The sequence below is a fragment of the Carassius auratus genome, unplaced genomic scaffold (assembly GCF_003368295.1).
Source record: "Carassius auratus strain Wakin unplaced genomic scaffold, ASM336829v1 scaf_tig00214949, whole genome shotgun sequence".
Taxonomy (NCBI): domain Eukaryota; kingdom Metazoa; phylum Chordata; class Actinopteri; order Cypriniformes; family Cyprinidae; genus Carassius; species Carassius auratus.
The window spans coordinates 1-25,978 of record NW_020527877.1 but is presented as its reverse complement, the minus strand read 5'-3'; the positions used below and the strand labels follow the sequence as shown (position 1 = coordinate 25,978).

General features: G+C 37.3%; 1 protein-coding gene across 1 annotated transcript; it reads left to right on the top strand.

The window, feature by feature from the left end:
* The first annotated feature begins 256 nt into the window (after positions 1-256).
* On the top strand, positions 257-19,676 carry LOC113093295 (potassium voltage-gated channel subfamily G member 4-like). Its single transcript, XM_026259094.1, has 3 exons — positions 257-462; positions 2,025-2,943; positions 18,382-19,676. The coding sequence occupies exons 2-3, from the start codon at positions 2,194-2,196 to the stop codon at positions 19,246-19,248; spliced, it is 1,617 nt and encodes a 538-aa protein (XP_026114879.1). The 5' UTR covers positions 257-462; positions 2,025-2,193; the 3' UTR covers positions 19,249-19,676.
* Positions 19,677-25,978: the final 6,302 nt, after the last annotated feature.

The window sequence follows — 25,978 nt, the reverse complement described above, 5'->3', positions numbered from 1 at the left end:
GGGTTCAAATGGAAAAGTCAAGTGTTATTGCGAGTGTAATAATTCATCACGCAATGACTTGCACATATCAAACTCGTTTAAAACAGGAGAAGATTATAAAATAATCTGCAGTTTATAAGGTTAATTGTAGGAGAGCGAACGGTACGTGACCAGGGATACATTCAGAACATCCCAACGATGGTTTAGACTTCGCTCTGAACTTAGAATGAATCTCTCAAGCGTGAGTGGGGCGCGCGACCGACCTGCGTTCACTCACACACACGAGCTCGGGTCTGAGTGCGGGACAGTGATGATGTGTCAGCGAAGAATATTAGCGTTCTGATCATTTTCCCGCTCCTGACTTCAGCATTCCACCAAGAACCGTTAAGTAAATACTAAAGTGAGTTCGTTAAACCGGTTATGGAGCATTGTGGAGAGAACATTCTCTGCCGGGGAAAGTGAAGACCGGAGTCCTGTCGTGGGGTGAGTTGGGAGTTTCTACTTTGATGCTCTTGTAGATTTCATTTAATAAACTTATTTAATCATGAACGTATGTATCGTTGTATTTATTTCGTGTTTATCGACTTTTAGACTGTCAACTGAGCTTTTTGATTTCGCTTAGCTTGATTTGATGTCTGTTCTTTCTTGAATTTACTGCACACAGCCTAATTGTATTCAGAGAAATTTTCATTTTCATTTTCTAGTCTATATTGTATGTTATTTGAACATATACAATTCAGCAGTATATTTTCTATTGTTATATGGTCGGTGAATGAGTTTAAGTACGTAGGCTATTTGTGATGGTACGTGACAGTGATGGGATAGGGATAAGGAATGTAATTATTCATCTTGTCGATTCTGATTCTTCTTAAACGATTCCGATTCCTTAACGGTTCCATGAACGATTCTGTTGGTACTTTTGAGGAAGAAATAACGTTATCTGTATTAAACAATTGCGTTTTGTGCTGCCTTCTGGTCTGTGTTGACACATGACAGATGATCAGATCATTTCAGATTTCAACAGAACGTGTATAGAGCAAGTCAGAAATAAATTTAATTCAGTTATTGCAAAATGTGTTTCCGTAGACTTTTGAAAGACTTATTTTATTTTTTTAGTGATGGCATAAATGATCCTTAAAAATGGCTTCTAAAATTGTTGAATAAAATGCTAAAATATAACTAATTGCTATTCAGTAAGTGAGTTAGATTAATTCAGATTTCTGATTCACTAAAATTATCAGACTTTTTCTTCAGAAATAATATATTATAACATGCTATACTTTAAACATTTTGGGATTTAAATGTTGCTTGCAAAACGATTAGTCAGAATAGAAGTTTTTGAATGGTTGTCAATGAAGAAAAATGCTTTTTGCCACCAGATGCCAGATATGAACACTGTGGAAATGTGTTTTTTTTTTTTTTACAGAACTCCCTCTGAGTTAAAGTTAGCTATACAGTATAATGATCTTTTAAATTAGCTAAAGTTGGTAAATCACTCATTATTTTGCCATTGTTTAGACACATTTGCAATTATCATGCATTGTGTGCTTGGTTCACATCCTTCCTAATTTCCACCCTTCTGTATTTTAACACCTGCTTATGTGTGATTATGAAGAATCTTGCTCCCCTCACTTTCTGTTCATCGGCCTGTACTGGAGAGAATGTTCCTGATAGAGCCACTGCCACTGGGCTGCTTAACACACCTCCCTCAATGAACTTTCCACACAGTAAAGCAAGCCTCCCTCCCGACAGGAATTGAAAATAGTTTATCACTCTAGCTCCCACCCTAGCATAATGGAACACCCTGACAATAGAAAATTATTCAATATCTGTTAGAAGTTGTGGGATGTCTGGAGGTTTCTGCTAATACTCCCAGCCTCCAGAGACCGCCAAACAACAGTGTCCTTCTTTACTGAAATACGAAGAACATTTCATGCAATTTCCATGTCATTTTAGAAAGTTATAGGACTATTGGAAGCTTTGCTGTTTTATGTACACAACTTCTTGACTTCTTTGTATTTTTTTTGTATTTTTTTCGCCAACAGTGTGCAAAAGATGTGGGCTGTTTGGGTCTTCACTGAACTGTGCATGAAATCCTTTTGGATCTACCTTCGAATAAATACCTCAGTGCCCAAAACCCAGGTATCAGGCTAACGCTAAGACAACCTGAGCTTCACCCAACCCATTTTATTAACTTTCCTCTTCAGTGCCATCATGCCAATCATCAGCAATGCCAATCATGACTTCAGCAACCTCTCAGTCAGTGACGACAGCAGCTTGGACCACATCTTTACAGAGATCCCGGAAACTGAGACCATCAAGGGAGTTTATTATCAGCGGGCTCAGTTCCTTCGCCGACCAGAAGATCTACTTACTGTTGACCACAGCCTGCAGGCCCTCATCAATGTGGGGGGCAACCGTTACACCTTCCCTTGGAGTACGTTAGAGCAGTTCCCCTTGACGCGTTTAGGACGTCTCAGACCCTGCAGCAGTCCCGAGGAGATTGCTTGTGTTTGTGACGATTATGATGAGGCATGCCGTGAATTCTTCTTTGACCGTAGTCCCAGTGCATTCCGTGTAATCCTCAACTTCCTAGCAGCAGGAAAGCTCCGAATGTTACGGGAAATGTGTGCGCTCTCGCTGCATGAGGAGCTCAACTATTGGGGCATAGAGATGGCCTACATGGAACGCTGCTGTAAGCGCAAGATCTACACTCGGATTGAGGAAGTCGCTGAGCTCGAGCGACGGGAGGAGGAACGCCGTCAACGCAATATGCAGCTGTGCCCTCCTGCTGAGGAGACAGGTTACCGCAAGTTCATGAATGATTTGAGGGACATGGTGGAGAACCCTCAATCGGGTTTGCCAGGAAAGATGTTCGCCTGCATGTCTGTGTTGATGGTGGCAGTAACAGTAATCAGCCTGTGCATCAGCACCATGCCAGACCTCAGAGAGGAGGAGAACAGGGTGAGTGCGAACAAATTATCTGATCTAGCCTGATCAAGAGGATGTTTCACCCCAAAAATGAAAAGTCTGTCATTGTGTCTTTCCAAACCAGTATGAATTGTTCAAAATATCTTTGTTTGTGTTCCACCAGAGAAAGAAAGTCATACAGGTTTGGAATGACATGAGGGTGAGTTAGTGGATTTTCTCATTCTCATGTCCTTCCAAACCCATAAGACTTTGCTTAAGTTTTAAAACACAATCTAAGTTATTTTAAATGAAACCTGGGTGGTTTCTGTACCCCCATTGAAAGTCCAGGTAACCAAATCTTAGAAGATCATAAGATCAAATAAGCAAAACTTAGAAGATCATAAAGTCAAAAAAGCATCATAAAATTAATTTATATGAATCGAGTGGTTTAAATGTGCAATAGGAGATCTGGGAAAATGCTAACTTTAGCCTGATAGCACTGAAAGCATATTGCCACCCTCCCTGCAAATCTCTGTCCAAAACTAAGTTTTGTGAAGGTATACAATCACTTCATATGATGAACAGATTTAAATGAATGATGACAGAATTTTAATTTTTAGTTGAACTAATGTATTCTATATAATCTGAAACATTTCTGTGCTCTCAAACCCATAGATCCTTTCATACTGAGCCAACACACTGAAAATAAAATGATTTATATGGAATGCATGTCTTACATTTCTCTTTGGTACGTCTTATTCTCTTAATCTTAATCTTTGAGTTTATACAAGATTCAAGCAGAAAAATCCAAATGCATGTTCAGCTGTTAACGAAGACTCACTTCTCCTCAGGTAGAATGTGAGTTTGTGACTGGAGGTGTGTTTCCGGTCTTCAAGCAGACCTGTACCTGTGCATGCTGTAGCTAGTGAGAAATAATGAATGCACCTCAGCAGGGCTCCCCAATGTCAGTAAATACCCAGAGAGTAATGAACTGGACCAGCAATGCCTCCACAATGTCACCAAACACACACAGAGAATAATGAACCAGCTCCATAGCGACCTCTGGAATGTCAGCAGGCACACAGGGGGGTCCACTTGAAAAGACTAGACCTTTTTGCTGTTAAAAGACTATGCATTTTAATCGCCCTTAGGCTGACACATCACAACATCCAAAGTGGAAGTGGTAGACTGCTGGTTTTAGCTTCATTTGCCTGAAGTTTCGCTCCACATGTTTTCATCGAAAAAACGAATACTGTGCGTGTGTGATTGGATGTGCTTGTGTATACGTCAAGGTAAGATTCTGGCGGTGTCTAGGCAGTTACGCCAGCATGTAGCGTCCAACAGGCAGAGTCCCGCTGGAAGCAGCAGGACTGTCATATATAATTCACACTACCGGGCCGTTTGTCAATGTCAGCGGCATGGTAGAAAAGGAAAGGCCTGAGCATGGAGTCATTCATCTCTGTTCATAAATGTGTGTGTGTGCACAGATACATGGGTGTGCATGTGTACATTGAGTAATAACAAGATGACCTCCTCTATCTCTCGCAGCATTTTCAATTCTTTGTGTACTCGAATGTGTAGATGTACAGATTAATGTTTCACAGTTTTGTATGTTTACAAACAAAACTTTTCAGCATTTTGTAATTTTAACTTAGATCTCAATATCAGATACGGAAAGACAAGGCAGCAAATCTCTAGTAAACAGGAAACACAGAGAAAAAAAACACTTTGAGCAAACTTGCAATTAGCTGATAGAGAAAAGCAGTGAATAACCCACAGGCTCATCTGAATGCTTGACATTAGTGTGACAGGATAGAGGTCTTCTCGGGTCTTAAAATCTGTTCCTGACCGAATAACTTCTTACCCTAAACAGACATGTATAAATACATTTTTTAAAAGAAAAACCCCACCTGAGATAGACTCGATGGAATTAGACCCGAGTCCGACCTTACCCAATGGCATATATTTTCAAACCTGACTGGACCCAAACGTAAACGTTTGGCATTGACATGTGTAGAGCCTGCTGCCCCACAGTAGTAAAGAAAATTCCTGGGTTCCTGACTGCAATAAAGGCTAGCATAATTTATGCAACTACATTCAGGCATTTTAAGTGCCCCAGTAAATTTTTGTTTGTTATTTCATTGTGATATGTATGAAGGTGCTTTAGTGCCACGAAAAAAAAATAGTAATAATAATAAGAAGATTACGAGAATAAAGTCATAATATTTTGAGAATAAAGTAACAATTACGAGAATAAAGTCATAGCAATTACGAGATTAAAGTTATATTTTGAGAGTATATAGACATTGAAATGTCCCAGATTGGGAGCACCGGGAGAAATTCCAGTGGCCTGGCACCTGATTTGAATATATGTGGGATTATTAGCAGAAATCATACCATGTTTCATATACTCGTAGGGAAAGTATGATTGGAAATAATATTTTACATCTTCTTTTAGAAGCCAAGGACAAACAAAGTAGCTTCTCTTTCCCAATGAAACACAGCCTCCACAACATGGCGCCGGCACAACAGCGAGAATCAGTTGCGCATTTGGGCGGCGTTATGCAAATATTCCCACATTGTGATGCAGACATGTGGGGGCATGTTAGAATGAGCCATTTTGGGAGGGCGTAGTTGACTCTTAACTTTTATAAAGAATATCTCTTTAGATTTGAGACTTTAGTCTTTGAAACTTTACAGATATTCTTTATTGCATCATATGACCTCTTTAACTAAATACATGTGAAGAATGAAAGGTTGGGCACCACAGATGTTTTTTTTTTTTTTGCAGAGTAGGCAGTGTGGAAGATTTTTATTATTAAGATTTGTATTACTCAAGTATAATCAAGGACAATCTAGTCATATATATATATATATATATATATATATATATATATATATATATATATATATATATATATATATATATATATATATATATATATTCCATTATAATCATATAGCCTGTACCTGTCTGCAAAAAAACATCCTGACCCACAGATAGGAAACGTCTGGAAAAACATACAAATGTGCCTTTTTCTTTACCATGACAAGTCTCAACTCTCTAGGGAGGAACTGAAATGTAAGCAACGCCCTGTTAAAAACAAGAAAACTCTCTATATATGGAGATACAACCTAGCATTCGAGAGATCTTCTCGCAGAGAACATCTCGGCTTCGTTTCTCTCTGAAATAAAGTCTATCTTCTGGAAACAATCTATCTTCTCTGCCCTCTTTCCTTTTCTCTGCCTTTCCTCACCTTTACTCTTGTTTATCACTCTCTGCCCCTTTCTTCCCCCATGCTGTCTTATGCACTCTCTCCCCTTCTTCTCCCTGGAGCTGCAGGTGTAAATTTTGCTTTGTTTGAACTACAGCAGCAAGGACTCGAATTGAAGGTGTTTCTATGCCATGAGCATCCTCTCACTCACCAAGCGCTGGTGGCACACACACTTTTTCAAAGTGTCCTGTAAAAATGTAGCTGTATCACTGACAATATTAAGGATAAAACTACATATTTTCAATCTCTCTTTCTCTCTCTCTTATATATTATATTTATATAATTATATACTGTATATATATATATATATATATATATATATATATATATATATATATATATATATATATATATATATATATAGTTTTGCTTTTATTTATTACATTTTTTCAAAGTGGTAAAGACAGAGATATAGAATTTATAATGGCATAAGGAAAAGTAAATATTGACAACCTCCTTTTTTAACGTGAAAATTTTAGTTTTAAAACATTAATAATTAGGCTGATTTTGAGTTAACCTGATATGGAGATTTGTTTTTGAAAGTTGGACCTTTTGAGTCACTACTTAAAAAATGCAAAGCTTTTGGCATTTTTTAGCGTTGTTAGCATTCAATAAAAGTGCAAGATGTGATGCTACAGTTTCATTACTTTCTAACAACCAAGATATTGCACACTGTCAGTGTGCTATTTAAATCACCGGCAGTCTGGCTCTAATAAAATTAATGTAAAATTTATTAAAATTAAAAAAATCTGTTGAGCTTGTTTTAGTTGGAGGATTGACTATTTAGATTAGTAGTACATTTGAGCAAAAAAAAAAAACAGGACAATTATGCAAATATATATGCAAATTATACACTAAAGCTTGTTTGAAATGGCCTGAATTGAAAAATGTAGAGGAGAATAAATCATTTAGTATGATGTCATGAACTCAGTCTTTTTAATTTGGCTAAAAGTCTCCAGTGCATCAAGCAAAAAGTGGATTTGTATTTGCTACAAAAAGACAACATAATCAGTTTGATTTGATGGAAACCTTCCTCACTTGACCTGGCATATACTTACCTCTACAGCAATAAAAATCGTTTATACTGCAGATGTATTCACTAGATTACATGCATTAAGACATAATGAACAGCCTTGTTTCTGAGCCACAAAGGTGAGCACGTTATCTACAGTACATATTCTAAATGAAATACTGAGGAAAAAAATGAATAGGTAAATTAATCATCTGTCCTCCTGACTGCACTTAAGCACACAGAAGAAGAGAACATTTAAAGCCATTTTACAGCTCTGCATCACTTTCACGCCTGTGAGACTGATGAGACATATGAAGCTGGTCTCTGAACCTTTAGTCAGTGCACCAAAGCTGGTTTCATTTTCCTCTTGACCAATCATAGTTTCCACACACCATCAGTGACAGACTAGCTAACGCTATACATGTCCTGTTCATGCTATGTTGGACAGAGTATAACAGAAGGTCAGATGGTGTCGGTACAGGTGCAGGGCATGAGTGGTTTTGGTGTGGTGTTGCTGTTTTGCATTTTGGATCTATAATTTGCCAGAAGGGGAGTTCCTGGAGCAGGTGATGATGCAGGGTTAGCAATGATCTCAGCTAATGTTCTTTGGCCTGGGTTCTTACTATAAAACAGGAGAAGGTGAAAAATCCACTGTGCAATCCGCCACAGGTTTCCTCTTGAGCGGGAAGATGATGGTTTTGACTGGTCAGAACCATCATGATAAGCCCAGGTGAGTAAGTGAGAAAAGGGAAAAGAAACTCTAGATGAAGACTGGGTGAACTTGCATGTTTCCATTAATGGCATGTTTTTTATGCCATTTACATTAAGTAATAATGTCTAAAACAAATAAGTTCCTCTAAATACTTGGCATTTGCAGGATCTGTTGTTTTTGTTGTTGTTGTTGCATCTTTTAGAATGTTCTCACTAATTTATTGGTCTGATTTACATGATACAGACCTCAACAATTTGCATTATTAACATTGGTTTACAAATGTGCACATTAGACAGTGATGAGATTTATTCCAGTGGTTCTCAATCTTTTTGACTCAAGGCCCTTACCAATACCTAACTAAATTTACAGGCCCCATGACATTTTCATTTGTGTTTCTTTTTACATTTTCAACCCAATAAAATATTTTAGAGCTTGAGATTAAAAAGAAAAAAATATATATTCTTTATAAAAATTCCCATGGTATTTAAAATTCTATTAATTTACATGACTTTTCCAGGTCTAAGAATAACACTTTTATTTTATTTTTTTTACTTATATATTATTTTATATTTAACCTTGTCCATGGCAATCCTTGTTCTTTAGTTAAAGAAAAAAGTTGAGGGGATATTAAGTTATTTGTTTGTCCTTGATTTAAATAATTTTAAGTGATCTTTAGGCTCCCTGGAATCTTTCTGAGACCCCATAGTGGGCCCCGGGCCCCTTTCTGAGCACCACTAGTTTATTCTAAACCACATACGAATGACAGAAATTAGATGGAGTTTAGTGGGTCATTCTTAGAAACTATTTAAACTATCCTAACTATTTTAAAGTCATGACTTTGAGTCAAACCATGAATTGATTTGACTGATGCTCTGACAAAGGAAGAACCTTTAGTAAGCTAGTACAAAAGTTCATAATTTGTAAATTTGAAAATACTGTACTGTGGGTTGGGAGGGTCAATCACTAATTCAATGGCTTTTTGTGAGTTGAGTTTAATTTTTTCCAATTTACGAGAATGCAGACTGCCTTTCTCCTGCAAATGGGCTGACTTTTTGTAGTAGTAGTAGTTCTACATTTGATCATGCGTATATAGGAAGAAAGAGAGCTGGGTACCCTGTGGTGCTCCAATGTTGATACAGGAGATATTGGGAGATTATTGCTCTCACATGCAGGTTACAGAATAGGTTTTTATATAACACTCAACAGCAGGAGTTTTCAAGTCACAAAGTGTCAGTGTAGGTCAAAAGTGATATTGCACCAGAATCATCTTTGTTAAAGCTGGAGCTGAGGTCCCGAATGAATTGACTTGCTTTAACTCTTTAAACGAATAGCATGACTTGAAAGAAAATGTGGCCTGCTGTTTACGATTCTGAGCACTAACATCTTTTCAGTTCCAAGGTTACAGGGTTCACAAAAATGTACGTATCACAGGTGTACGTATAAAACAAGCACTCAGGTGGCTGACTGTATGCTGTAGTGCTTGTCTTTGTTGGTGATATGGTGAAGTGGTTACAAGCTCAGGGTAACGGTAAGGTTGATGGTTTTAGTCAGATTGGCAAGTCACTCAAACCCTGGTTGCTTCAAGACGGCCTGAATGCATCGTATACAAAAAGTTTGATAATACAAAAATGTAATGGGCTTCTTGGTCTCCATTTAATGCAATAGAAGAGAAGCTAGGAAACGACAGTGAGAAGATGCATGGGATAGATTGTGTGGTGCTATAAGGCCATTAATGTATGTGGGCACGTCTGATCATTTTTCTTCTTGTGCTGCATACTCATTTTTGAGTCAGCAGATGTAGAGATAGTAAATGGTGTTAATCGTGCCATCCATCAGAAGATTCTTTCCACAAGTAGCTTCATCCCAGAGTTAAAGATGCACTTTTAATGCTTGCCCGCTTGTTGTCTTCACCTACTGCATAATTTTCTGGGATTCAATTGCAAGATGTACACAACTTGTGCAGGCTACACATTGTGGGTTCTTTTATGTCATTTTAGCTCACTCTTTTACTACTTGCTTGTGCATAGACATATAATACAAACACTTTTTTGTTTTTACAAAGCCACAGTTTCAATCACAGTTTCAAACTTTTTCACATTGTTTTAAAGTCACGAGGCAATATAAACTTTGTGAAGCTTTTTCATATTTGTGAACTTTGAAAAAGAAAATATATGGCACTCAAATGTGTGTAATTAAAAATAATACTTATAAAATATGCATAATAACTGAATTATAATAATATATAAATATTTTAATGTTTTAGTAATTTACTCTCTTTCTAGAGTTAATACTTAGTAGGGTGAACTTTGACAACAATTACTGTGTCTATCGAACATAAAACTGATGCCTCAACTTCAACTGCTTAATTAGAATGAATGAATCTCTCCAGGACATCAGTGTTGTAAGTGTGTATTTTGCTGTATGCTTCAGGTATTTGTCCTGTTTGAAGATGAATCACCCTTGAAGTCTTAGTGCTGTAGAGAAGCATAGCATTATGCGCACATCTCTAAGCTTTACTCAAAGGCCTGAATCTTATGCAAGTCCATGAATGCAGACACTTATTGCTGTATATGCTCAGTTTTGAGTTGTTTTATGAAAATGTGTTAACAGAGTTGCAGTATAGCAGCATTAGCATGTAACATTAAACATTTATTTAGTGTCAGTTTTGTCTTCCAGCCTCATAGTATACATCAAAAAATCCACCGATTTTTTATTTTCCAGGAAGCAGTTTTTCTTTCGGTTATATACACCAGTGATATCATGCAACTCAATGAAACGAGAATACAAACAAAGATAAGTTAAAAAATATTGGTAACCAAACCATTTTGGTGCCCATTGACTGCCATTGTAATGACAAAAACACTGGAATTCCTCAAAATATCATCTGTCGTGTTCCACAGAATATAGAAAGGTCAGAGGTTGAGAAAATTTTGGCAAAACTAGAATTTTTGGGTGAAATAAGAATTGTATATTTCCAACAAGCACCTATTGCATTCATACTTTCTCTTTACAGACTAACAGGATGAATAAATCTACCCGTTGACCTCTTGGTTATTTTTCCACTGTGATGTTTATGGGCTAGCTGTTAGGTATCCATGTCTGTTCAATGTCTCCTGGGTCCTAACTAAAAGCTAGAGATGCTGCTCTGAAAGGGAATGAGAGGATGTTACAGTGCCGTTTACACTTAGGCCAGAAACATACTTGAATGCATGGCCAACAGCGGAAGTAGACTGTCCCATTGTATATACACTTTCCATGCATTGTTATGTTACTGTGACAAGTAGATAGCTACAACTGGTAAATAGCAAGAAAGATGCCAATTTAGTGTGAAAGTATTTTCTCTACTACAGTCATGCAAGCTTAATTAATTGACTATCTTCACTTACTGACTACACCTCTGATTTCTAGAGTCTATAGTCTGATGTAGAGATGCTCTGGCAGAAGGAGACCACAAAACTGCAGGTGCAGGACTACAGTAGTAAACCTTGCATGACAGGATTTGCAGTCACCTGCCATAAAGGACAGATCAAATGGGCAGAGTGCAGCGTTGGTCTTCGGGGATGGGGGAAGGAGCATGCTGAAGACACTGAACAGAATGAGAGCAATTCAGTTAGATGAAAGATGTGGGTGGGTGACCAGTTTCTCCAAAGATCGTGTTATAGTCATAGTTGCAATGGTATTCGTTTTTGTGTCAGAGATAAGTGGGTGAGTCAATATCTGAACTCTTTCAGCAGACAACCCTTTGCAGCCTTTCTCTACAAACAGCTGATCACAGTCAAGTTCAGATGGGCACCGTGACAGATATTACGAAAGGTACTCAAAATCCTCCCAATGTACAGCCTAAAATCGCAGACTCTAATCATAAAAATGTAATTTACTGTGTAATGCATAATGTCAAGGAATTTGGCAATTGTATATTTGTACATTAGAATGTACTTCTCAAAGAAATAATACTATTTAGACAGTTTATTAAAACAAAGTTTTTAATTAATATAAGAATAAACCTCTGTTGTGGAGCAGTTTGTTTGCTGAAAAATAAAATTGCATTCATTACATTTTAAAAGATTAATTCAATTGTGTGTTAATAAAAAATAATCATTTATTTGATGAATCATTAATTTAATTACCAACATTTTTGATAATAAATTTGTTTTAAATCTGAAAGTACAGAATCCAGAAAACAAACCACAAAACTAATTAAAACAATACTTCGGGTTTCTGGGCTAGGATGGATGGAGATAGAGAAAGAGGGAGCAATGTATTGCTGTTTGACAAATTATTATTCAGGAGGAAAAATTGAGTGGAGTGCATTTTGGAGGATTACACAGATTAAAGCATCAGGCTTAAACTGGGTGTGCATGCGTTGTTAGAAAGACTTGATGAGATAAAGAAAGAGACTTTAAAAAATAAGAAGGTAAGGTGACAACCTGGAGAGTAAAGTCATTTCAGATGCAGAGCAAGCTTTGTGTTTTTATTATAGATTATGCAGACAAACATTTAACTTTGAAAAAACAATAAGATCAGCAACATGTATTAAGAAGAAAGGTATAGTTTTTGCCTTTATATTTGACTTTATTAACAGTTTCTCCCAAATACCAGTGTGAGTAAATGGAGAGCAAATGAGCCAACTTAGTGAAGTCTGCAATCAAATGTCAGAGATTTCAATATGACCGATACAATTATTATTATTATTATACATTTTATTTATAGGCACCTTCATGGCACTCAAGGACAACTTACAAAGTCCATAAAACCAGTACAACAAACACATTAAAATCACATAAAAGCCTGGATTCTAAGATGAGATTTAAAAACCAGAAGACTTGAACTATTGCAAACTTCTACAGGAAGTGAGTTCCATAATTGGGGAGCCAAATAACCAAAAGCTTGTAAACCCATGGAAGTTGTCAGAGCTTGTAGAAGAACAAGCGTAAATGCAGAAGATAGAATGCAGGAAGTAGAGGTCTGCACGGGTCTACAGATCAGCTGGAATGTCGGGGGATGGAAACACCATTCCCCGGGAAAAGTTAGCTGCCATGAGAGCGCATCGGATGCACGATTGAGCTACCCCAAAATGTGGACAGCGAGCAGCGACTTGACCCCAGTGAAGGAGATGGCAGGCGAGTTGAGACGTGCGACGTGTTCGTAGATCGCCCTGTCGGTTGATGTAGGAAACAGCCCATTGTTGTCCGTGCGGACCAACACGTGCTTGTCTAGCAACAGCAGCCAAAAACACTGTAAAACTAGATGCACTGCCAGCAACTCCAAAGCAGTCGAGGTCCTGTCCAGGACCCTGAAGCTGCCTGCCCTTTGCACGTTGCGCCACAGCCCAGGCATCTGTCATGGCAAAAACATGCTGGGACACTTGTCTAAGGGCACCCCAGCCCATAAAAAAAGCCAGGTCCGACCAGGGGCTGAATAGGCAGCGACACATCGGTGTGATTGTGACACGATGTGTCCCGCAGCGCCATGCCCATCTCAGGACTTGGAAGTGTAACCAGTGTCAAAGTGGTCTCATATGAAGCAATTAGAGCGTGATGCTATATGCCCCAGGAGCCTCTGAAAATATTTCAGTGGTACCTCTGTCCTGCCTCTGAAGGAACTCTGAAGTTCAGCACCGACTGGGCACGCATGCTGGTGAGATGCACTGTCATACTGAGTCTAACTAAATACCGAGATTAGATATTCTCTGCACAGGGGAGAGCTTGCTCTTCTCTCAGATGACCTGAAGCCCCAACTGACTGAGGTGTCGAAGCACCAGATCCCTGTGATTGCTCAACTCAACTTGGGACTGGGCCATGATGAGCCAGTTTACGAGATCGCTGCAAACCAATCCTGGGATTGAACGCATTTGATAACACGTTTCTGCGTCAACATCTAGAATGGGAGCTTGTGCAGGACCCGATTCAAGACTTATACAATTATAATCTTGTCTGCTGAAAAAAAGTTTGTATATATGTATGTATATGTATGTATGTATGTGTATATATATGTATATATTAGATGTATTAGATAGAACAATAGTAATTCCTATTGAAATAATGCCAAAAACAAAAATGAATTTTGTAATGGTTTCATGGAAACTGTAAGAATTTTTTTTTCTTTTTTTTTCTTTTTTTTTCTTTTTTTTTCAGCATGGTAATGCTACTATTTTCCCCATATCGCACAGCCCTAACTTGAGCTGTCAGGTTTCTGTCATTTCTCTACTAAGGACATGTTCTATTGCAATTTTAGGACAAACATTATTTGTTAAAAAGCCGCTTTTTCATATATAAAAAATAACTTTTGATTACATTTCTGTGCATTTATTTCATGAAAGCTACTGTTACACCTGCTTTAACTGAAAAACTTAAAGCACTGTTTATTTAATTTATATCCTTCTTATTATTTAATTGTCCTGTTGTTTGTTATTTGCATCTTTGTTCTTATTTAAAATTTTTAATGATTTCTCTAGGAGTGTATATGTGTGTTCGTGTGTTTGTGTGTGTGTTTGTATTTTCAAGGGAGTAAAATGGAGGTTGGCTGCCAGAAAGACCTAGACACGAGTATATCTGATCATGTGTCATGTTCCTGTCTGTCTCCGCACTGTGACTGTATTAATGCACAGCAGAAGTGTGAGGGTTTCTGGGTTACTGCGATGTAGCACACAAGAGTTCTTTCAATGTCCCACTCAATCCATCTCTGTCTCTGCATCTCTTTCAATCCCTGGAAGTGACCTCAAGGTCATTTTGACATATGCCTTCATCAGCACACACAACCTGGTAAATACCCAACATGACAGATTGAGCACGCTGTTACAGATTTTTTTTGCTTACTTTATACTTTATGTCTTTGAAACAATGTTCAATGCGAATATTGAATAGATAGCAGCCAGAGGAGGAAAGAGTACACTGATTTAAATAAAAGCAATATGTTGACCTCAACAATTTCCTGCCTGCAGTCTTTTTCTAGCAGCTAAGAATGATGTGGCATTATTGACTCTGTGTCAGAGAATGTTCGACAACACAAATGTTGGCAATAGAAAGTGGAAAACAGTGAGACAGATAATGAGTAATATAGACTTAGATGACTGAAGTTAGGTATGGAAAGAGAAACGGGTATGTGCTCATGTCTGATGTGTTAGAGCAGACTTAATCTCATTACATCATATCACACTAAACAGCTTCTTTCCCTGCACAATATTAAATATCAATTTACCTCTCTTTCATTGTTTTTATGTTTTTTGGGCATCACCCATCACTCTTGCCTGTAGAAAGAATTCTGAGAGAGTCCTCAGCCTAATTTTTTATCACTTTTGTGACTAAGTCAGAATTTGTTTCTTGAGCCAGAGACAGGACATCAGTCTTGGAAAGTCTGCAAGCTTTGTGATATCTGCTGTCCTCCACCTCTCTGTCTCTCTCTCTCTCTTCTGTGCATGAGTGTGTGTGTATATGTGCTTGCTTAAAGGGATAGTTCACCCCAAAATTACAATTTTATGTTAATCTGCTTACCCCCAGGGCATCCAAGATTTGTTTCTTGAGTAGAACACAAACAAAGGTTTTTTACTCGGATTGGCATCCAAGATGTAAGTGACTTTGTTTCTTGAGTAGAACACAATCAAAGGTTTTTAACTCGAACTGTTGCAATATGTCAGTCATATAATGGAACTGAATTGGGATCACGGCTTTGAGAGTCAAAAAAATATACAAAAACAAAACCAAATTAAACCCTGTGGCTCGTGAATATACACTGATGTGTAAAGACACAAAACGATTGGTCTGTGCAAGAAACTGAACAGTATTTATGTCGTTATTTACTTAGTTCACCATCTTCTTCTTCCTGCTTTACGGTGGATCACAGGAACACAGAATATTTAACTCTCTGTCCAGCCCCTTGTCTCTTTCTGGCATCCCCATTCCCAGGTCCCCATATCTCATTCACTAATCAGCTCAAAGATTGGATTATCCCGAAAGCATTTCGTATTCAATACATCCATTTATGCATTCTCAGACCCTCCCTTTTAGATTCAAACAACCAGCCTTTCCACCTAACATTCAATCAAAGTCTCATACCGGAAAGGTGGTTGTCAGTTCATATAACCTGTTTAGTGCTAACAAAGGCTGTAAAGTGCTGGCAAAACTGTTGTGGTAGTTCATTTTGGTTGTTTCATGTCTTCATTTTTCTCTGAGACAGCGGCATTTGATTTGAGCCAACTGTAAAGTCCCGATATTCAAAGCTGAAGTTTGGTCACAAAATCATGCTCTTTGAATTCTTAAGTCTACTAATTAAATATTGTGAAAAGTGTAATAATTATCACAATACTTTCCCATGAATATTTAACATTGCATCATTCTGTTGCTTAGATTGTAATGCTAAAAGCACCGGAAGCATCACATTTTGGTTTTATTTTGATTATTTGTGCAATCCTACCACTATGTATGCTGATCTCAGAAGCCCTGGTATAAGTCTTAATGGTAATCTGTTTGTCAGCTCTGTAAGTGACTTCTAGATGTATACAGACTGTATAGATTTAGGGGCTGTGGTTGATTGGTTTTGGGCACAAAGGAGGGGGGGTTTCATTGACATTTCTAGTGGCAACGCAGAGATAAGGTCACCCTAAGTGCATTAGTACTGAGAAATTGACAATCTGTCTGACAAGTTGCAAATTGTTATCCTTCTTTAACATGCATAATGTCTGCAGCTGCTGCAGTCACAACCACTTCACCCCACCACTGGGAAATGAGGAGTAAAAGTCAGAGAAATTAGATGGAAAAAAGGTGGTAGAGTAGAAGAAGGGAATGAGAATGACTGAGAACTGGGGAGAGTGGCAGAATGGATGTTTGTGCTGGATGGAGAGGGAGAAATTATGTGCTGGGCATTTAAAATTGCTGAATTTACACAAATGAATCACATCAGAACTGCTGCAGTTTGATAATATGTCCTCTCTAACTGTGAGTTTATTGCTGTAGTGGAAGCCTGAAAATTTACAGAGTTTTTTCAGACTCGACAAGCAAAAACATGAATGTGTTTTGAAAGGTTTTTGAAAGATGTAAGAGTTGTAGAGTACGTTTCTTTTGGCAAGGCAGGGTGTTTGTGGAGCAGGGAAGGCCGTTTTTTTTTTTTTTTTTACTGCATTGCTTTGAAGTAGTTCACAGTTTGCACTTGCAACTAGAGATTGACAGAATGTTTTTGTTGTTGTTTTACTATCAATGCCAATACCAATGATCTTTATGTTTAAGGGTCCAATGACCAAAATGAAGACACAATAAATAAATAATAAATCATTTGAGTACAATAATATAAAACAAATGCATTAGAAATATTTGTTATTCTATTTTTATTTATCATTATTAGTAGTAGTAATAGTAACATTTATTCCAGTATAATAAATATGTATATATATTTCCTCCTTTTTGGTTGTTTAATATTAATTTGAAATATTTCGGCATGTATTTTTTTTTTTTTTTTTTTTTTTTTTTTTTGAGGTAAGCACATTAAAAAGGAAACATGTGTGACAGTGAAACAATGCATGATTGGTTATTCCTTACATTTGTTTTCTGAGGCTAGGTTTCACATCAAAGATCTTACTGCACCTTCCTTCATCTTTTTTCTTTGACTGTTCACATTTGTGTTTTTGAATTACACCTGCATCATTGTGAACAGCCAGTAATTACCTGTTAGTGAGCATGTACAGAAACAATAACATCACACGTTATACCAGCATATGCTTATTACAACATCAAAACCATTACATCTTCAAGGGCCTTCAAGTATCTGCATATTGAACAGCTAATTTGCTAACATGGCATGACTGTGGTACATTCCCTCGAGTTTTGCTTGAACTAATGCATCTCACCAAATATTAATTAAATCTCAGCATCTTTCCACTGATTCTGCTTGCTCCTCCCTCCGTTTTTAAGATTTTAGCAAAGCACTTACTGGCACTGAATGATAATGACATGATAAAATGATGTGGTGATACTGTATGCACATGTTAAAAGAATGGGTGATTTCAGATCTGGCTGCATCAGATGTGTAGTTTCAAGGATCACATCTAGAGGCATGTCACATGAATGGAAAATCAAATTTAGGTCACTTCCAATGTGTTAATGGAATGGGGGGGGGGTAAATCAGACATTTCAAGATCAAAGTGGTCTGGTTTGTCTTTTCTGTTTGCACTCCTTCCCTGACCACCTAAAAACGGCTAATTAACTGATACAGCTTGACTTATCGGTAAATGTGGCTTGAATACTAAAAGTAAACACTGGGTTTTCTGGAAAATGTAGTGGCAGTCTGCCCTCTCCTTATCTTTATTTTCCTTTCCTATTTTTTTGTATTGTTTACCAACCTTTTAATCTCTGGCGTATTTTAAACCTCCCTTTCACAAACATTTTTTCTACTCAATCTTCTAATATACTGAGCCTAAATGCATTGATTTTAAATTTAGATACAAAGCATTTTAACTGAATTGAATCGAGAATTAAATTAGTTTCTCACTCACTCTCCCTCCACAGGGTGTGTGTTCCCAGAAATGCTACCACATGTTCATCGTCGAGACTGTTTGTGTGGGCTGGTTCTCACTGGAGTTTCTGCTACGGTTCGTGCAGGCGCACAGCAAGCTGGAGTTTCTCCGTGGACCCTTGAACATCATCGACGTCATGGCTATCCTGCCCTACTATGTGTCTCTGATAGTGGATGAGAACCCCACCAGTGAACATGAGCGACCCTCTGGAGGTAAGGGCTACCTGGACAAGCTCGGGCTAGTACTGCGGATCCTACGTGCCCTTCGGATCCTGTATGTCATGCGGCTGGCCCGCCACTCTCTGGGCTTGCAGACTCTGGGGATGACGGTGCGGCGGAGTACACGCGAATTTGGCCTGCTGATGCTCTTTCTCTGCGTAGCCGTGACACTCTTTTCACCTCTTGTGCACCTGGCGGAGAGCGAGCTGACCGGAGCACAGGATTTCAGCAGCATCCCCGCTTCTTACTGGTGGGCGATCATCTCCATGACTACAGTGGGTTATGGGGACATGGTACCCAGGAGCATACCCGGTCAGGTAGTGGCTCTCAGTAGCATCCTGAGTGGGATCCTAATCATGGCCTTCCCAGCCACTTCCATTTTCCACATGTTTTCCCGCTCCTACCAGGAGCTGAAACAGGAGCACGACAGGCTCTTTAAAGAGGAGTGTGCGGCGGCCGCAGCTGCGACCACAGGACCTGAGGATGAGGAAGACAGAGGATGGGTGGCTTATCCTCCTCCTAGACTAGTTCTTACTCCAGACACAGAGACGCCAGGCTCATTTGAAGACCTTTATCTTCTTGGGAATGGTGGAGAGACTTCTGGGAATAACAAGCACCCATTACCAGCTGGAGCTTTTTAAGTGATGCACACGCATCATATGCTTCTCTAGATCAAACCTGTTCTTCCATGCCCTTATGCTGAACCCTCTTGTAGTGGACAGGGTGAATTTTCATAGACGCCTCTGTCTAAAAAGATTAAAGGCCCTTGAAGCTATTTTGTCTTCCATCAGCCACAAGCTGATCATGTCTCATTAAAGCACTAATTCCTTCACACTGTAGACAGATTTAGCACTCCATGAAAATCCATACTATAGAAATAAAAAATAAAGCTAGTTTAACTTTAAAGCCATATTCCACACCGTTAGACAAACAAATCCAAAGATGTGTTTATTGGTTGATTATTAAGGTTCAAGAATTGCTCTTCCAGAAAACTTGAATATATCATTTCCTGCGCCAGTTTAGGACAGACATGCTCTTGTACAGGTCCAAATAAAAACAGTAATCTCAATGTCTTGTCCTGTCCTGTTTTTTTAGGGTTCATAGAAGGATTTTCTAATCCTCTTTTTTGAAACGCTCAATTATTAGACACAGTTACCCTGTTCTCTTCTCTTCATTTTACTAAACAGCACATGTGCCCATACCATCTGCCAGCTCTGACATGCAGCAGTTACAGAGTGATGAATCTATGATTGTTTTAGTGTTTACTGCTAGAGTTAAGATTCTTTCATGGTGTGACCTCAACAAAGTCAACCTAGATTTGTTCGTCTTCCTCTCTTTTTGCTGAAATCCTTCTAGGAATGTATGCTGCTCCCAGGTGAAGAGCTTCTCTGTATAAGGTCAAAAAATTGCACCCCCTGCCCAATGCGTGCAGGGTCCAGTGGGTTTGAGGGAGAATCTTAATAAGGCTGGGGATTAAACATGCAATAAATTCATAGAGATAAAAAGTCCTTCCGGAGTCAGACCCTGTGACGGGCTTTGCTTTGTCAACAAATTACAAATTTGAACCTCTAATCCAATTATTCAGTCATGTTGCATCATAAATGGCCTTGCTGTCGTTCTGAAAGTCCCAGAAGTCTGAGTCATGGTTAGGGAAAAGGTACAGAGAAAACCAAGGCTTTGATGGACCAATCAAATTACATGTGTAGCTTTTCGCAGGATTAACCAGCTGGTTAAATTATTAAATGGACATCAGATTGTTCTTGATGTAAAGGTTAAACCTGTTTATCACTTTTTCATTCATGATAGACACAAACAGAGACATATTAATGTCTCAAATGGTCTAGGTGTGTCTCAGTCCACTAATTAACTAGACAATCAACATTTTTTTGTATATTATACTGGAAATGTCATCATGAAATGTCATCATTTCAAAAAAGGAGGATACGAATATTTCATATTTGCTACAATGAAGCCAACAAATGATACCATGTAATTCTCTACTGTGATGTTGTTGATAAATGCACAACATTTAATGCACAACTGAAACTATATTGCAGTTCATTGAGTCATTGGTGTCCCAATGTTTAGTGCTTAAATTCATGTTCACGTTACACTGATCCTAAACTGTTATGTAATACAACCGGAAAGAGAAAACCATATTCTTAACCATTTTGATAAAACATATTCTATTGCAGTAACAGTTCATATGAACTTAATAACCATCTGCACCATTAACAGCATTAAATGGGGGAAGCTCCGTGATATATGCCATCAGCTCAGCTATAAAGATGCTTTTAACCACAGTGCTTCCTCTTGTTGAGGAAGGCTTAAATTATGTATCATATGCCATTATTTATCAAGACAGGTCATATCTATATGGCACGTGTCTTCTTCTGGCATCAGTGAAAGCATCAAAGAGGGTGTAAGAGGCAATCTGCCAGATATGCTTGATGGTAACTTCAATGGGTAAGTTTTTTTTTTTTTTTTTTTTAGTTTTCCTAGTGTAGTAAGTAAACCTACGATACTGTATAGTTCTTAAGTATTCAAGTCAAATCAATTTACAGTGCAGTCTAAGCAACAGGTCAATGATTGTGTGTGTGTGTGTGTGTGTGTGCGTGCGTGGGTGCGTGTGTGTGCGTGTGTGTATGTGTGTGTGTGTGTGTGTGTGTGTGTGTGTGTGTGTGTGTGTGTGTGTGTGTGTGTGAGAGAGAGAGAGAGAGTTTTAACATTTCAGAGTGTATAGGTGTGGTTGATTGTTATGGTTGTGTCATGTGTTTCTGACAGGTATAAAGTAGTCCACAGATGGATGGGTGGCCATTTCTGTCTCTCTCATTTTATGATGACTTCTGATGGTCTTCATTCATCATCTAGGATGCGGAAGGCAAACATTCTGTTCATTCACTCATGCATGTATTAATTAGTTAATTAATTAATTAATAAATATATTTTTTTCTTAAAAGATATAGGAAAAAAAATGATGATTGAGTTCTCCACGTTCAGTTTATTTTTTATATGACAGTCATAATTAGGCATTGTCAGTCCGTCTGTTTGACTTGTTTGTAAATGGAGTTGATATTGTGAACTTTGGCTGACATTATAGTGATTTTGATATACAGCATAAACTGAAATACCCAGAATGCACTGCCTAATCTCATTTTAAGCACTGCTTTTTTTCAAATACACAGGCGGTATAGTATAGATCAAAGAAAGAGTGCCTTGTGATGGAACTTAACAACCTCATGACCACAAACAGTCCTAACCAGGCATGATGAGATTAAGTTAAATCTGTCTCAAAGTGGTCAAAAATCCTGCTGTATATCAAGTATCAAATGTGTTTTGCTTGACTTGTCACATACTGCAGCTTTTTTCCTTTCCCCCTGGACAGACAAAAAGCTTGATGCTATAAATGTATTGCATTGCTCCTAGCTATGATACAGTGTCATTCTTTTTTCCTCTATCTGTCATGATTGTAAGAGCCTCAATGGGGCAGTAAGCTACCCATTAATCTTAGATGACAGCTTGACCATAGACGTACTGCAGTGAGGCGATGAAATCCTGGAAATGATCTCGCTTAGAAAGTTAAAGCATTCCTCTTCTCTGTATAACATGAATGTCATCATTGCAGTAGTTCTAGTGTAGACTGAGGTTTGTTGAACATTAGAAACCTCTGTGTCTTTGACAGACAGCTGCGATTGGAGCCATTCCTCATAGTATTTTTTAAGGCAAAGTTTAAAAAATGAATCAAAGGCTCTAGGAGGAGATGTTTTCAGGGTTTTCAGAGTGATTATCCAAGTATTATTTATACCCCACACAAAGCTGAGCGAAAGAGAAGAAGGGACAATTAGAGCACTCATTCATATACAGATTCAGTCAGATTCATTTAAAGGATGCCATGTGATGTGCTATCAGCTAATAAACTCGCTGGATTTCATGATGTAATCATAAAATCCATCAATAAACTTTCCTATGCATGAGTCTCATTTCTCTCATCAAAGAGAGACTACTACTGTAAATGTGTTTTGGTTGGAATATTGTTCATCATCCGGAGAACTAGAACAAGGTGGAGTAAAACAATAAATATTAAATGAAGGTTCAATTTCCCATAGACTATAAATTCTGCTCATCAATCAGTTTATAAAAGCAAATGTTATGTTTACAGTGATGTACTTACTATGAAGTCAATGGGCCTTCTACTCTTCACTGTACCACACAAAAAAGCTTATAGCTGCAATGTACTACATGCAATGTACTATTTATATATTACTATGTATAAAGAGCTGATGATGCTTTTTAAATGTTCTTTTTTATTCAGGCTTCTCAGGCTGTTAAGCAGGTGTTTGTGCATGATGGCTCTTATTCCTGCCATCAGATGTGCCACTTATGTAGCGGTTGTTCTACTGAGATCTGCTTGATGTTCTGCTCAGGTATAAAAGTGTCTTTTTTGTGTCCCACATACACCAGCATCAAACTGTGTCAGAGTCCGAATCGTAACAAGCTTTCCATTTTACAGACAAACCGATATACTTGACTTTCTTAATATTTTGTGGTGAAAAAATGATGCTTTGTCTATTAGACTAAAGAAACTCGCTGCTAATAGAGTTATATGTCTGCTTTTAGGTGATGCCAGCAACATTTGTTCTTCTTTATTACTCTTTAACAGGGAAAGTGGTTTAGTTAACATTTGAGACAGAAATAGACTGAGAGAGTCAATAAATAATGCTAGTAAATACTAATTTGATAAAGAAATGTAACAAACAGAAAATTCTGACTTTATAATTACTGTTAAGTCATTATTTCACTTGCATTGCAACATGATTAGCAAGCTTTGCATTTCATCTCTGGTGCTTGAAATGCATAAACTTATATTGATTTTCTGTATATCATCCTATAAAAACAGACTGGATGGTCAAAGGCTATGTTCGGAGTGAAATAATAGCTACTGCTACTGCGCAATTTGTACTCAAAGCTTTTTTTTTTTTTAAATATGTTAAACCTAATGTTAAACCTTTTTTATACAATAGTACAGTACACTATACTGTTGTCACAATGTGCATGGTTTAATTGAGGTGTTTTGCAGTTTTAACCTAACCTTTGTGTAAAAATATTTAAACTTTTAGGTAATTGGTTATTCTGGAAATAGAAGGTTAGGTTGAGTCCATTGTATTGTGGGATTGTATTCCATAAATATATTCCTTGCAATGTGTTTCTGTTGTAAACTGCACCATTTTTAGCAAAAGTAGTAGTTCATACATTTATTCATTTCATACAGGTGTATTCTATATGCACCCTGCAAAGTTTTTAAGAGTCATAAATTATGCCATTAGTAGCTGTCTGGTTGTTGGAGGGGCTGTAATTGCTTTAATGATACAAACTTGTTCTGATGTTCCACAGAGGCTGATGATGCTTGGAGTCATGCATGAACAAGAGAGATCAGAGAGACAGGTGGAGGGCCAAGATGAACCTGGTATCTAGGATAAGAAGGCAGATACGGGACACTGATGATTACTGTCTTTAAGGGCAGATTAAAGGGCAGCATTTGTCATCTCATCACCATGGGTAATTAGTTCCAACTTCTAACATCCTAAATCCAATCGATCATGGCATACTCTAAATAGCCCACAGACAGGAATGAGTATTCACGAATGACCAGGTGATGTCAAGTCCAGGAATGTAGAAATGTCCCTGCATCAGTTATGTGACTCTGACTGTAATGTATTAATGAGCTTTATCAGACCTCATGAAGGATGGTGATGATCCATTAAATGTCCAAAGACAAATGGACTGATGATTCCATTTATGATTTTATAATCACCTTTCCCCAGGTCTGGGTTCTTACACTCTTCTTTACACAAATTTGATAAAACTACCTTTTATTACTACCTTCATTTTCCATTTAATTTAAAAAGGTAATACTCTTTTGATAGAAGCAAACTGTGAAAATATTGATTTGAGCATGGTTTGGCTATTAAAAAATGACAAATCAATACTTATTTATTTTTTATTTGTGATTTAAAGAATATATATATATATATATTATATAATATATATTATATAATATATATATATATATATTAATATATATATATATACTGTATATAAATACTGTATATGAAGAGTTAGAATGCAATCTAATAATTATCATTTCACCTATATTTATTTTAAAGTTATTTCACATTAGTGGAGAAGAAAAATTTCAAATGGCACTTAGAGGCTTTTGAATCTTTTGGCAATTATAACAGTAATATATATATATATATATATATATATTATATATATAATATATATATATAATATAATATATATATATAATATATATATATATATATACTGTATTAATTGCAAATATATATATATATATATTTGTGTGTATATATATATATATATATATATATAATATATAATATATATATATATATATTGTTGTTGTTATTATGTTATTATACATAAAAAAATATGTTATTTAAATATAATCGGAAACTTTTAGCAACTTAGGTCTTTCTGTATTCAAGAGTTGAATTTTGAGTTTTGTCTTCATAATGTCTATGTAATGTCTAGTGCAACATAACTACATAAATAAAATACAATACATCACAGAAACAAAAAATGTTTTACTGTTATCTTGTCCTTCCGTTTGATTTCAGTCACTAGTCTTATATCATACTTGTAGAACTGGTTTTCATTTCCTTTCTCATCTCTCCTGCACAGCTCGAGCCAGAGATATCATCACTGTATCTTCAAGTCTCACTCTGGATCTGTGCCAGATGTTAGCTTGCCTAAAATTAAGAAATCGAATGCCACAAAACATTAAAAAAAAAAAAACTTGTACATATGGATCTCCATATGCCACTGAATCTGTCAAACCACTAGTTTGACTGCCCTATTTTTCTTCAAACATGATGATGGTTGGAGAAAAGAAAGTAGTCCAGTTGGACTGTAATTTTACCCCCTTCCTCCCTCCTTCCTATATTAGATATTCAGTGTAATTTGTGATCAATCCAGAGGAATGGAAAAGCACTAGAAGAAGACTGTGTCCTCTCAGATGTGGCAGGGCTGGACTGAATCTTAATCATCCATACTATCAGCACAGACTGTGAATAAGCCCTGATGAGCCCTTCATTTCGCTTTGTCGGAAATGCACAGAAAACCACCATCTTCCGTTAGTTTACCAGTGCATGCAAATATGCATGTGCATGCACACGTCCACAGATTTTGATTGGCCATATAGTAATATTTTGTTGACTAAATCTCTCTAATGTGCTCTTGTAAATTAAAATGCCTTGGCTTTGAGTGCTATGCAGGGCAGATGGTGAAATTGAACATTAAAAAAAAGAAAAAAGAATAATCTTATATTGGTGCTTAAACAAATATAAA

Excerpts from the sequence above, each read along its gene's own strand:
- LOC113093295 (XM_026259094.1), top strand. The coding sequence starts at position 2,194 with ATGCCAATCATCAGCAATGCCAATCATGACTTCAGCAACCTCTCAGTC. Across the intron at positions 2,944-18,381 it reads TCAGAGAGGAGGAGAACAGG|GGTGTGTGTTCCCAGAAATG; the intron begins GTGAGTGCGAAC and ends CTCCCTCCACAG.